The following is a 12,098-nucleotide window of genomic DNA, read 5'->3' as shown; positions in this document are numbered from 1 at the left end:
CGCGAATTCACTTGCCCTGATCCTCCAGTATGAGCCTTTCCTGCTCTTCGCCACCGCAATCTGCCGTTCTGGCTTTCCCAGCTTCTCCTACCTTCGATAACAAGCAGTTTCAGCATCTTGAACATAGCGCCTCAGCCGGTACTACTTGTGACGCTGTACCGAACACTCCGATCTCTTCTCGTCAAGCGCCACCCACACCGCCGGATTCAGATTCGTCGCCGCCCAATAATATCCTTAGTAGTAGTGCATCATTTTCTTCGTCTCAGCCCAACCTTTCTCTCTCCCCGTCCCAAAAATTTAACATTGGCAGCCCCAAGCCCAGCAGTTCTTCGCATTCTAATACTATCTCTATGTCTACAAACCATGTTGTCACCAGACCAAATAATCCGTCCCTAAATCTACAGGAAAATGGTACGGCATCGCCTTATAGTCTTTCTACTGCAGTTTTATCCAATTCTCGTGAGGTTTTATTTTATCAGTTGTGATTCCCCTCGACTTACTCGCATTCCGTATCGGATTGCAGCCTCGTACAGCCTCTCTTGTCCTACAGGCTTGCAATTTTCGTATGACCACATGTTTCCTGACTCAAGCGACTCACAGTTGTCGTTGAGTCCCGATACGCCTTCCCAGCGCCTTCCCAGTGCATCTCGCGCATCACACCGTACCCCAAATATATATATCAATGGACTGCCCCCTCATTTTCCGGAGCAGGAACTCTTTGCTCTCACTCGCCCATTTGGCGAGGTGAAGAGCGTGAGGTCGTTCACTAGGCATGTGAGCGAGAAACCAACGTATGTCCGGTTCTGCCACGGCACGAAATTCTGAAGCTCACGTTCTGGTAAACAGAGGGTATGGCTTCGTTTTGTAGGTGGACATGTATTTTTGTGCGATTGTCCACCTCACATTCTTGCTAAGGTTCAGCGACGTCGATTCAGCAGAAAAATGTATCGAAGGTCTTCGTAAATATCGCAATCTACATCCGTCATTCTCAAAGGTCAACATTATTCTTCTTGTATGCACCCGTATTCTTAAAAATTCCCGATACAGCAAATCCATCGCATACCTGGTACAGTGTACGCTCAGCAAAGCCCCTCTCAAATAGAGCACGATGAAGATTCTTTCAAAGCGCGGATGGAAAAACTGAAGGATGGGTTATCCACCAACCTATACATTGAGGGGTAAGGTGACCTCGATATAAGCTCGGTTTGGTACTGAATAATTCTTTTCAGACTTCCGCTCTCGATTGATGAAGAGGTATGTGAAGCTGATGTCTACATATGCAACGTTATTTACATGCGAATACAGAGCCTTACTGCTTTGGTGCACCCTTACACCATCAAGAGCAGCCGTTTCTTTAAAACGAAGCTCAGTGAACCCCCTCGGATAATAGCCTTCGTTCGGTTAGTTTGTTCTGGAAATTGAAATTCTGTAATTGATCCACCTAGTATAGACTTGAGAATCGTACAGCTGCAGAGGATACCATCGAACGCCTGCATGGTCGAATGGTCCGTGGATGGAATGACCCTGGATGCAGGATTTCCGTTCGGTTTGCTGATAGTGCTGAACAACGGGAGCTAAGGGTCGGTCCCCTGATTGAGATGTGTTTTACTTTGAACTGATTCATGCGTCTTGCGTTAGCGATCAGAGAGAGTATCCAAGAATGGGGACCAGTCTCCAGCGCGTTTGACAATCGCTCAAGCTGCCCTTCTCAACCTTCGTGGCCAAGAGCTCCAAGCTCACGCTCGCAAGACCCATGTAAATCGTGCCCGTGACATCCCCATCATTGGTCAGCCTCGCGACGAGATTTCTCTATCAAGTATTCATCACTCCTATCCGAATCTGAATCCTCCCTCCGTGTCAGCAGGGAACATTCCCGTATCTACGTCTCTGCCAGAGCATCTTGGTTATCCGTATGACAGTTCCCCGTCGACTAGGTACCAGGACCTTCAGTCGAATCCCTACACTGATGACCTTCTGCATTCACTGCAACACAACCTGAATTTGACACACGCTTACACGGGGTCGACACTTGACCAAGAGCATGATGCCCATCGCGCCCACCTTCAAGCCCTCGCAAATGCAACGCTGTACACGGCTAGCGCCCAGCCATCTGCACAGCAGCCTCGCAGCCAGATACAAGCGAGGAACGGCTTCACTCCCGCAGAGGAGCTCATCCTCCAGGCTCACGCGAGGATACGTGAACAACAGTACCAACAGCTGCAGACCCAACAGCAACTTGTGCACCCACACGATCTCACTCTCCCTCGGCGCGCCTCTTCATCTGGACGATTAGAATCTGGAAGTAAACTCAATGCGAATGCGCAAGTATTCCACGCCCCGGAGCAGATCGCCACTTATCCACTCACTGGTCGAACCCTGGGTGGGGCAAACCGGTCGAAGTTCTTGGGCGACGCTCTACCGCCAATCTCCGAGGACGACTTCCATGCTCTTGGCCAACATCAGCTGGAGTCCAGGTCACATTATGACCATCTCCGCACCCATTATCAGAACGAGCTGCATTTCCGCAGTGACGCTGGCAACGTCAGGATCACGAAACCGCCTAGTCGTGCTATCGAAATTGTTGCGCCACCTCAGCACCTTGATTCCAAGTGTTCTCCTTTGCAGTTGCACCATCGTTCTCAGTTCTCTTCGCGTTCACACCTTTCTCTGCGGCAGCAAGCACAAGTCGCTACTCTCCCTCGTTCCCCTCTCGCATCGAATTCATCTCAGCACAGTTATCAGCACACGGACAGCCGCTCCAATAACCAAAACAGCACTATCGCTACGTCCAATACCAACGATAAACCCGACAGTGGTCCGCAGAACTATCTTCACTCGCCCCAAACATTCCAGCCCCGGTCAGATGATCAAGAGGACCATCGCCACAATTCTACTTCCGTGTCCTCAAAAGCATACGTTCCCGCGCAGAAGTCGCCTTCTTTGGTCCAACAACTATCATTCGAAAATGACATGAGGTCTCCTACTCTCGTATCTCCGGCGCTAACTTATTCGTCTCGCACCTCATCTACTCTCAGTCCGGCTACTCCTTTCCTCGGCTCATTCAACGGCAGCCCAGAGAATTTCGAGTACACGCCGGTCGATAGTGGGATGGTGGAGAAGGTGAAAGTCGGGTCAGGTACGCACTAGCTCGTCGTTCTCGCTCAGTGACAGTTTCCGGTGCATGTTATTTCCCATTGTGACGATTATAGTACTCTTTAGCATGATGTAACGTACACGATTGTTTCTTTCGTTTTCGTTTGATGTTCCCGGATAAGTATATTTTGATAACCATTATGCGCGAGTACGAATAGTTTTGTACCTACGCACTCTTAGTATTTCTTGAGATACAGCAGATATGATATGTCTATGTTCCTCATCAACCTGATCGCACGTGTAGTACTAATAGCTATATCAGTGTTGTCTATGGTATGCCATACGCGGTGATATGAATCACTGTTAGTTCGACCTCCATTGGGCAGACTAACACGTATCACAGTGCCCCTCAAGTTCTCAAATTATTTTGGGCTTCTGATCTATCGTCTTGCATAGGTCAATATCGTCAGGCCCCCACAGTAAATCGCGACCCGCGTGACAGTTTCAACTCTAGATGGCACAAGTGTATGTCTGTGGGAAAAATAAAGTATCTGGAGCCTCAGGCATGCGCAATTGTGTAACCTAGTAAGCTTCAAAAAACCCATGATCTACGTATCAGGATGCTGTGTAACATAGTTGAATGGATCAAGCGCCATGATATTGTAACATCTGAGTCTCTTGGGACGATGGACGTCGTCGAGGAGACCCAATTGTAACAAAGTCGTATTTTTAACTTTCCCATATTCCCCCTTGATACTGGTGTTGCACACATGCTATGTATCATGCCCAGCGATCATCGATCATCTCCCAGACCAGTGAGAAAAAATATAAAGAACGCTAATACACCGTGGCGTCGATGGCAACTTTGATGGTAACGTTGATGTAAGTAGCAATCTGATAAGTTCGATTTTTACACACCTGCCACACAACAAGTTGAAGGCAGCCTTCATCTCGGCACGCAGTTCCGAGTATTTTTATGGCCGTATATATATTGTGTTGTTTGCATTGCGCACCGTGGACCCTTGATGTGTTATGAAACAGATGCAACTGCACGGCGTTCAGCCTTATCATAGAATAAAAAACATCGCATGTACTTGCGCTGTGCTGAAACAGTCAGGTCACTGGACTAGCAACAAGCTGACAACGTGCTCCTGATGTTTCAGCAAGAAATCGAAACGTTACCACTGACACTAGCTTTGTAAGTCCATCGTATCGCCTGATGATATGTATATAATAATGTTGCAATAGCCTGAGTGCGGCAGGCATTCTCAACACACACCTTTTATATTGCATCATCGCCTCGTTGTAATGGATATCACTGAAAAACAGCAGTTGTGAGTCATACGCGCACAAATATCTTCATCTTGACATTAAAATCTACCAGGTTATTTCACTTGAACGCCGTTCTCGTGGCAAACAGTACCGGAGCTTTCCATCTTTGTTCTCAGGACGATAACAAATATCATAGGCATTCTGATGTACGATCATATAGTGACCCTCCCAGAAGAAATCGCGTTTATTTGGCGTCGTCCGAAATTACTGTCTGCAACGTTGTTTCTCGCCAATCGCTATGTTGCCCTGGTGGGAAATATCTTTGGCTTGTTTATCGATTTCTTGCCCGCAGTTTCGGATGAGGTTCGATAATTTTGTGATGCATCTACCCAGATGGCAGACTTACGATGTATCTATTTTTGCAGAGGTTTCAGCCCTTCTTTGAATATATATTGTTGTTCTTACAAAAGGTTTAGCTGTTCGAGATACATGCTAGTCAGAGAGCTGTTCCTTTATCTCCAACAAATCATTGTTTGCGGTGAGTAAAAAGTTGATCGCGAAAGATACATGCCCTGAAAGATTTCAGTTATATTGACTCTGCGCGTTTACGCACTGTACGGTCGTAGCAGGCGCCTGCTCAGTTATATAGTAATCATCGGTCTTGCTCTTATAGGAGGAGCATCAGTATGTGTTCGCATATCCTTTTGCACTCTAGATTCTGTTGATCTTTTTAGGCGGGTTCTTTTGGAAATAATTCAAATACCGCGATTTACATCCAAGGAAGTGATTGTCATAACACATTCACAGCAAAGACGTATGTCATTCCCTTCATCGGTATGCGTGCCTGCTCAGAAGTCACGACAGAGCCATGCGTCAGTGAATTCTCAGCCACGTTGCATGCAAGTTGATGATGCTACTACCTTATCCACTTGCAGGTCATGGATTGGGTTGGATTGCAGTTTTTATCTTCGAATTGCTTATCTTTGTCCTTACAGTCTTCAGGACTTGCAAGACTAGGGGATCTCCGCGGTTGATTCCATCCAGTAGAAATATCATTGATATCATATTTCGAGATGGTATTTCTTTCGTTGCACCTGTAGTATAAATTCTGAAACAAGCAAATGCAGGTGCAATGTATTTCGCGTAAGATTGATAGTGAAACTGTGATTCGAGTGAAACTGATCTGCGTTGATTTAGAGCGATGTCATCGATTAATCTACCTAACATCCTGACATACTACGTAAGTCAACAGATAATATATCAATTAAGTCGCACACTCACAACATCATGCATCATGGTTTAGTGTGGTTCAGTGAGCACACACTGCATCTTACAATCGGGTTGGCTACTTCCTAACAATTGACAAGGATATCACCGGAGGGAATCTAGCCACATTTACTGGTTGGTGAGTGATTGATGCGATAAACAGGAATCGATTTTGAATAAGATACCTAGCATGTCCGTCACTCTCGTCTCTCGACTGGTGCTTCACCTGCACAAATCCACGGATGACGGAATTTTATCCACTGCCATCCAGAACGATGGCTCCAGCCCCAATGTCTTTACCACTAGACTCGATGCCGAATTCTCTTCTCACAATTTTTAAGCTGATTCTGGTTGATTGGATCCTGTTCCTGGTTGCGAAATTTCTTCGCTTTTAGTTAGCGTGTTGTAATTTTACAGACGATATGTAGAAGAATTCATTCTGATGATTACCATGGATATTTTTCCAATTCCCAGCTGGCACCTAACGCGGTGAATGCATTGAGGTTCGAGGCATATATGTTCAATCAGTAGACCTGTGCACGCTGCAACTAGCGGAGTTGTATCATAAAGGAGCGGAACTTACCGAAAAATACGACCGTCGGACATGTTCGCTTCCCCAGAATGAATCTATATCTTTCTATCCTAGGGTATAAGAACTTGTAACTATTCTCAACAGAACGTGCAAGATATACCTGGTGGACGTAGCTGGATAAGGCGGTTAACACTATCCGATTCCGAATTCCGGACCGCCGACCAGTGTGCTGATTTGTGCTAGTGCTGCACTGTGTGTCCTAGTCAAGGCCCCGTTTCACCGAAATAGTCGATTTTGTCCCCTTGTCCTCGGACCGCCATGGGCTGTAAATGGACTAGTATCTTGGAACATCGCCCTCTCCGTCCATTGCAACTCAGTTTACCGAATGTGATCGCCCTTGCTGGGTACAGTGGATTAGTGATTGGTGATCGTGGAGGAGGCGGCGGGCTATATAGTACAACGCCAATATCAAACCTCTAACATTCCGGTCAATCTCAGGTTTCAACACCCCTTCCTCTTGTGATATCGTCTTTCTAATGTATACTATTACTGACTTGGAAGCGCAGCAGGTGTGAGTGGTAAACCCATTGGTTTACTATGTATGCTGATCGCGAACTAACATTCCAATTTGCCAGGTCGGTGTACCTGTACATCCTTTTCGCATCAATCAGTACTACGACTTTTCATCTTGATTCTCAAGACGATAACTGAAGACTTTAGGTGTCCTGATATACGATCACGTGGCAACCCTCCCAGAAGAAATCATGTTTATCTGGCGTCGTCCAAAAGCAATGTCTGCAGTGTTATTTCTCATCAATCGCTACCTCGCCGTTCTCAACAATATTCTTGCCTTAATGGGCAGTTTCCTACCCGTTTCACCTGAGGTGCTACATTAATGTTGTGCGTGTATTCGACTGGCAGACTCACTTTATCTCCGCAGAGGTTTCAACTTTGCTTTCTTGAATATCTATTATGTTGCTCAACAAAGACTTAGCTGTTCGAAATACGTGATGGTCGTAGATGTGTTACAGTTTTTTCAGCAAATTTTCATTTGTCGTGAGTTAGAAGTGTATCACGAGAAAGACACGCTGAATGTGTCAAATTTTCAGTCACATTGACTCTTCGCACTTATGCTCTCTACGGCTGCAGCAGGCGCCTGCTTAAATGGATGCTAATCATCGGCGTTGTTCTTCTGGCAGGAGCGTTAGTACGTGTTCACGAAGAATTTTGGACTTGAGAGTCTGCTGAATTTCAAGTTTTAGGCGGGAACTTTTGGAGATGATTCAAATGCTGCGGTCTACGCTGGCGACTGCCATGAAATATACACTCCAGCAACGTATGTCATTCCCTTCATCATTCCACACGCCTGCTCAAAAGTCCTGCCAGATCTGTCCGTCAGTGCACTCTAAGTCATATCTGGATGTATATTGATGGTGCTACGGAATTATCCAATCGCAGGTCATGGGATGGCATGGGTGGCAATGTTTATCTACGAACTGCTCATCTTTGTCCTCACAGTCTTCAGGGCCTGGAAAACTAGAGGATTGCGGTTCTCCCTAATATCCAGGAGAGATCTCCTTGATGTCATATTCCAAGATGGTATTTTTCGTCGCACCAGTATTGTAAACACTGAAACAACCGAGCGTAGGTGTGATGTACTTCGCGTGAGAGTGCTAGCGAAACTGTGCGAGTGAAGCTGATCCGCTTTCTCTCTCAGAGGGATGACATCAGTCAATTTACCCAACATTCTGACGTACTTCGTAAGTCAGCGAATGAAGTATAGTTCAGTCGCACACTCACACCATGATTTAGTGTGGTTCAGTGAGCATACCCGCATGTTTCACCAGGTTGACTATTTCCTGACGATTTGCAAGGAAATCATCAGAGGCAGCCTGAGTTCATTTACTACTTGGTGAGTAGTTGATGGGATAAACACAGAACGACCCTAATCATGACCCTCAGCATGTCTGTCACTCTCATCTCTCGCCTGATGCTCAACCTGCACGGATGTGTCGACACTGGCATTTTTTCTTCCCCTGCCGAGACCAGCCTCGAGGTCCTTACCACCAGGGTCGACGTAGAGTTTGCGATTTCCTCGGACCATTGGTAGGCTGGTACTGGATTCTGTTTATGGATGTGAAGTGTCGTTGGAAATTAAAAACGGTTCTTTGAGTCTTTTTCTTGAACGCAGCATGGTATGCGGGCTCGATATCTATGTAGAAACGGCTCATTTAGTGTGTATAGTGACGACCTGTTTCCATTCCGAAGTAGATTGACTCCCAACAGGGCCGAGTCCCTGAACATGTCAATTACTGATCACTAGCTAAGAACTCAACCTTTTCCTGGTTTGACCACTAACGCGTACGTTCTACACCTTGTCACAAAGTATCCTCGCCTTAATCCTCGCTGTATGAATATTACTCTATCCGGAGGTCATTCGAGGGTTTGGGCAGCTAACTAGGGCTCTATACAGCGAGGATCAGGACGAGGATAAGTATTATGCGACAGTGGAACGTGCGCGGTAGTGGCCAAATCAGGAAAGTCCAGGTTTAGTGTCCACGTAAGTCGTTTACGGAAGGACGGCCGTAAGGTTAAGTCGCATTAACAATGGGTCAATTCAGGCCTGAATCAACCAGGCCTTATAGTACCAATGACAAATTTTTCCAGTCGATATCGAGTCTCAACACCCCTTCCTCCTATGATATTGTCTTCCTAATGTATACTACTGACTTGGAAGCGCAGCAGGTGTGAGTAATAAACGCATCGATTTACTATGTATGCTAATCGCGCACTGACATTACTACAATTTGCCAGGTTAGTGCACTTGTACACCCTTTTAGTGGCAATCAGTACTGCGACTTTTCATTTTGATTCTCAAGACGATAACGGAATATTTTAGGTATCCTGCTATACGACCACATGGTAACCCTCCCGGAAGAAATCATGTTTATCTGGCGTCGTCCAAAAGCAACGTCTGCAGTGTTATTTCTCATCAATCGCTATGTCGCCGTTCTCGGCAACATGCTTGATCTAATGAGCAATTTCCTACCTGCTTCTACTAAGGTTCTACAATCTTGTGCATATATTCAACTGACAGGCTTACTTTATCCCTGCAGAGGTTTCCACTTTGCTTCTTGAATATCTACTAGTTTACTCAACAAAGACTTAGCTGTTCGAGATATCTGTTGGCCGTACATATGTTACGTCTTTTCCAACAAGTCTTCATTTGCCGTGAGTTAAAAGTGTATCACGAGAAAGACACTGAAGTTTTAGATTCTCAGTCACATTGACTCTTCGCACTTATGCTCTCTACGGCTGCAGCAAACGCCTGCTTAAATGGATGCTAATCATGGGCGTTGTTCTTATAGCAGCATCGGCGGTATGTGTTCACGAAAGATTCTAGACTTCAACTCTGCTGAACTTTTAGGTGGGAGCTTTTGGACCTAATTTAACAAGGAGTGCGATCCACAACGGCTACTGCCATGAAATATACACAACGGCAACGTATGTCACTCCCTTCATCATTTCACATGCCTGCTCAAAAGTCCTGTCAGATCTTTCCGTCAGTGCATTCTAAGTCACATCTGGGTGTAAATTAATGACGCTACGGAATTGTCCAATCGCAGGTCATGGGACGACATGGGTGGCAATGTTTATCTACGAATTGCTCATCTTTGTCCTCACAGTCTCCGGGACTTGGAAAGCTAGGGGATCGCCGCGCCTAATATCTAGGAGAGATATCCTTGATGTCATATTCGAAGATGGTATTTTCGTCGCACCGATATTGTAAACACTGAACCAACCGAGCACAGGTGTGATGTACTTCGCGTGAGAGTACTAGCAAAAATATGCGAGTGAAACTGATCCGCTTTCTCTTAGAGGGATGGCATTAGTCAATTTACCCAACATTCTGACATACTTCGTAAGTCAACAAAAAAAAATTATTCAATCGCACACTCACCATAATTTAGTGTGGTCCAGTGAGCACACATCCGCATGTTTTCACCAGGTTGACTATTTTCTGACAATTTGCAAGGTTATCATCACAGGCAGCCTGAACGCATTTACTACATGGTGAGTGGTTGATGGGATAGACACAGAGCGACCCTAATTACGACCCTCAGCATGTCTGTCACTCTCATCTCTCGCCTAATGCTCAACCTGCACGGATGCGTTGACACTGGCATTTTGTCCACCCCTGCTGAGACCAGCTCCCATGCCCTTACCACCGAGGTCGACGTAGAGTTCGAGGATTCCTCCCACGATCCGTAGGCTGGTATTGAATTCTGCTTATTGATTCAAAGTGGCGGGACTCTCGTTGGAAGTCACAAACTACTCTGTCCTTTTGAATGCAGCGTGGTATGCGTGCCAGTGCTCGATAAATGTATATTTGGAACATCTCGTTTATTGTTATCTTTGCCCTAGGATTGTATATAAATAGACCATACGTACATGATGCATTATTGGCTAATTGGATTACCCAAACGTGTTCATCCGTGCGGTGGTGTGCCGGTCGTTAAGTTTTGCTGTTTGCAATTGGTAAACTCTTAACCATGATACGCCAGGTCCAACATAGCCTCCTTTTTTGGACATGTAACAACCAACAAGTTTCAAACTACCCTCCTCCACTAACGTCGTAGGAGTCTGGGACTAGTTGCAGGCAGTAGTCTGGCTTAACGGTGGTCTTGGTCCGCACGAAAGAATGAGCGGCAGTTGATAACCAGACCAGTATACTGTACTAGCGGTCCTAACACGGTCATAACTCAAAACATGTCATGATCAATTTGCCACATCTTCAACGACCATGAACTCAACAACTGCACGATCAGGCTACACAACCTGAATCAAGTTCATAACGCCATCCAAGTAGTAGCAAAACAACAGTGCGTTAAACCACAACGTCCAAAATCATCACACCGCACATTAGGCCATAAAGCTGTAAAAAACTGACATTCCCAAGGCAGTTAAATGTTCCACGAAGTGGAGGGTCCTGAAGAAGAAAAGATAATAAACAAAGGGATATCTGTATCGGAGTCCAAGTCCAAGAATGAATTAGGCGACGACCAAGCCAAGAGCAAGAGCAGCGACCATGCTCATGCCTACAGGAACATATTCCGCGAGGGCACCACCAGTTTTGGTGGCTTGTGCAGCCCCAGCGGAAGCACTCCCGGTAGAAGTACTGCCTGCGCTGCTGGTGGTGGTGGGATAAGACGAGCCGAGAGCCTTGATTTCGAAAGGCTGGCTTTGGGCATAGATCTGTAATATAAAAAACATTGAACACGATTTGTCAACAAGCCTGAGAAATGTTCACGCACGTCAGTCTCGTTCAGAGTACTGGCAAACTGAATAACGTAGCCGGAGCCAGCGGGCTGCGCGGATTGCTGCTGGGTGATGGATTCGGAACAGTCAAAGTTTTGCTGAACGGCGATGATGGCAAGGGGTGCAGGGAGAACAGAGAGGTCCGAGTTGGCGAGACTACAAAAATGTGTCAGTTGAGCGGGCTCTCACGCGCATCAAAGGAGACCGTGCGCACAGAATGGTGAAGTTTAGATACGGAGAAGTCGTGCACGACCACGCGAGTGTGTTCACCGACGACGCGACTACGAACAGAGAATTGACCAACGAAAGCCAAGAAGGGTGCACATTAAGTCATCAGCATTGCGACTCAGATCTGGGATCCTGGGTACTCACCCCACCAGTCATTGGCACCGGGAGACGTGATGGTCAACTGTCCAGACACAACACTGAGCAAAGCGGCGCAAGTGAGGGCAAGACGGCGGAACATGGTCAAATTTTTGGTGTGGAGGGAATGTGTAAAGACAGAGGACACAGCGATTTTAAACGAGCGAGTGATTTGAGGAAACGAGCAAGGCTTAAAATACTCCGCAACATCCACACCCGAATAATTTATGATTTATTCTCCGACAAATTTCAT

General features: G+C 46.2%; 6 protein-coding genes across 6 annotated transcripts; 5 read left to right on the top strand and 1 right to left on the bottom strand.

Moving 5' to 3' along the window:
• Window positions 1-288: 288 nt before the first annotated feature.
• On the top strand, window positions 289-3,238 carry HD556DRAFT_156899 (uncharacterized protein). Its single transcript, XM_041309752.1, has 9 exons — window positions 289-411; window positions 534-791; window positions 847-864; window positions 916-994; window positions 1,048-1,178; window positions 1,230-1,254; window positions 1,306-1,400; window positions 1,451-1,580; window positions 1,639-3,238. The coding sequence occupies exons 2-9, from the start codon at window positions 574-576 to the stop codon at window positions 3,145-3,147; spliced, it is 2,205 nt and encodes a 734-aa protein (XP_041163392.1). The 5' UTR covers window positions 289-411; window positions 534-573; the 3' UTR covers window positions 3,148-3,238.
• Window positions 3,239-4,839: 1,601 nt separating this feature from the next.
• On the top strand, window positions 4,840-5,890 carry HD556DRAFT_1348492 (uncharacterized protein). The gene is made up of 6 exons (XM_041302316.1): window positions 4,840-5,237; window positions 5,301-5,441; window positions 5,493-5,508; window positions 5,563-5,605; window positions 5,669-5,770; window positions 5,821-5,890. The coding sequence occupies exons 1-5, from the start codon at window positions 5,234-5,236 to the stop codon at window positions 5,726-5,728; spliced, it is 264 nt and encodes an 87-aa protein (XP_041163391.1). The 5' UTR covers window positions 4,840-5,233; the 3' UTR covers window positions 5,729-5,770; window positions 5,821-5,890.
• A 795-nt stretch (window positions 5,891-6,685) lies between these two features.
• Window positions 6,686-7,764, top strand: HD556DRAFT_1348488 (uncharacterized protein). Its single transcript, XM_041302315.1, has 8 exons — window positions 6,686-6,734; window positions 6,799-6,833; window positions 6,884-7,047; window positions 7,104-7,105; window positions 7,152-7,219; window positions 7,273-7,370; window positions 7,426-7,499; window positions 7,550-7,764. The coding sequence occupies exons 1-8, from the start codon at window positions 6,700-6,702 to the stop codon at window positions 7,701-7,703; spliced, it is 630 nt and encodes a 209-aa protein (XP_041163390.1). The 5' UTR covers window positions 6,686-6,699; the 3' UTR covers window positions 7,704-7,764.
• Window positions 7,718-8,484, top strand: HD556DRAFT_1348463 (uncharacterized protein). Its single transcript, XM_041302314.1, has 6 exons — window positions 7,718-7,762; window positions 7,812-7,827; window positions 7,881-7,923; window positions 7,976-7,984; window positions 8,038-8,075; window positions 8,126-8,484. The coding sequence occupies exons 2-6, from the start codon at window positions 7,817-7,819 to the stop codon at window positions 8,271-8,273; spliced, it is 249 nt and encodes an 82-aa protein (XP_041163389.1). The 5' UTR covers window positions 7,718-7,762; window positions 7,812-7,816; the 3' UTR covers window positions 8,274-8,484.
• An 846-nt stretch (window positions 8,485-9,330) lies between these two features.
• Window positions 9,331-10,659, top strand: HD556DRAFT_1348445 (uncharacterized protein). Its single transcript, XM_041302313.1, has 10 exons — window positions 9,331-9,394; window positions 9,445-9,542; window positions 9,591-9,667; window positions 9,718-9,725; window positions 9,790-9,927; window positions 9,976-9,991; window positions 10,043-10,085; window positions 10,135-10,143; window positions 10,200-10,237; window positions 10,288-10,659. Exons 1-10 carry the CDS (start codon window positions 9,361-9,363, stop codon window positions 10,433-10,435), a joined length of 609 nt encoding a protein of 202 aa, XP_041163388.1. The 5' UTR covers window positions 9,331-9,360; the 3' UTR covers window positions 10,436-10,659.
• A 63-nt stretch (window positions 10,660-10,722) lies between these two features.
• HD556DRAFT_1348443 (uncharacterized protein) lies at window positions 10,723-12,043 on the bottom strand. The gene is made up of 4 exons (XM_041302312.1): window positions 11,855-12,043; window positions 11,697-11,763; window positions 11,479-11,638; window positions 10,723-11,419 (listed from the first exon to the last, which is right to left on the bottom strand). The coding sequence occupies exons 1-4, from the start codon at window positions 11,946-11,948 to the stop codon at window positions 11,216-11,218; spliced, it is 525 nt and encodes a 174-aa protein (XP_041163387.1). The 5' UTR covers window positions 11,949-12,043; the 3' UTR covers window positions 10,723-11,215.
• Window positions 12,044-12,098: the final 55 nt, after the last annotated feature.

Source organism: Suillus plorans (genome assembly GCF_016647745.1).
Source record: "Suillus plorans strain S12 chromosome Unknown HD556scaffold_12, whole genome shotgun sequence".
NCBI classification, from domain to species: Eukaryota; Fungi; Basidiomycota; class Agaricomycetes; order Boletales; family Suillaceae; genus Suillus; species Suillus plorans.
This window is presented reverse-complemented; position numbering and strand designations above follow the sequence as displayed.

Excerpts from the sequence above, each read along its gene's own strand:
- HD556DRAFT_156899 (XM_041309752.1), top strand. The coding sequence starts at position 574 with ATGTTTCCTGACTCAAGCGACTCACAGTTGTCGTTGAGTCCCGATACG. Across the intron at positions 1,179-1,229 it reads ACCAACCTATACATTGAGGG|ACTTCCGCTCTCGATTGATG; the intron begins GTAAGGTGACCT and ends AATTCTTTTCAG. Across the intron at positions 1,255-1,305 it reads CGCTCTCGATTGATGAAGAG|AGCCTTACTGCTTTGGTGCA; the intron begins GTATGTGAAGCT and ends ATGCGAATACAG.
- HD556DRAFT_1348492 (XM_041302316.1), top strand. Across the intron at positions 5,606-5,668 it reads CTAACATCCTGACATACTAC|TGTGGTTCAGTGAGCACACA; the intron begins GTAAGTCAACAG and ends ATCATGGTTTAG.
- HD556DRAFT_1348488 (XM_041302315.1), top strand. The coding sequence starts at position 6,700 with ATGTATACTATTACTGACTTGGAAGCGCAGCAGGT. Across the intron at positions 7,220-7,272 it reads TCAGCAAATTTTCATTTGTC|TCACATTGACTCTTCGCACT; the intron begins GTGAGTTAGAAG and ends TCAAATTTTCAG. Across the intron at positions 7,500-7,549 it reads GAAATATACACTCCAGCAAC|ATCTGTCCGTCAGTGCACTC; the intron begins GTATGTCATTCC and ends AAGTCCTGCCAG.
- HD556DRAFT_1348463 (XM_041302314.1), top strand. Across the intron at positions 8,076-8,125 it reads CTGAGTTCATTTACTACTTG|CATGTCTGTCACTCTCATCT; the intron begins GTGAGTAGTTGA and ends CATGACCCTCAG.
- HD556DRAFT_1348445 (XM_041302313.1), top strand. The coding sequence starts at position 9,361 with ATGTTACGTCTTTTCCAACAAGTCTTCATTTGCC. Across the intron at positions 9,543-9,590 it reads TTCTTATAGCAGCATCGGCG|GTGGGAGCTTTTGGACCTAA; the intron begins GTATGTGTTCAC and ends CTGAACTTTTAG. Across the intron at positions 10,238-10,287 it reads CTGAACGCATTTACTACATG|CATGTCTGTCACTCTCATCT; the intron begins GTGAGTGGTTGA and ends TACGACCCTCAG.
- HD556DRAFT_1348443 (XM_041302312.1), bottom strand. The coding sequence starts at position 11,948 with ATGTTCCGCCGTCTTGCCCTCACTTGCGCCGCTTTGCTCAGTGTTGTG. Across the intron at positions 11,764-11,854 it reads CGGTGCCAATGACTGGTGGG|TCGCGTCGTCGGTGAACACA; the intron begins GTGAGTACCCAG and ends CTCTGTTCGTAG. Across the intron at positions 11,420-11,478 it reads GTACTCTGAACGAGACTGAC|ATCTATGCCCAAAGCCAGCC; the intron begins GTGCGTGAACAT and ends TTTATATTACAG.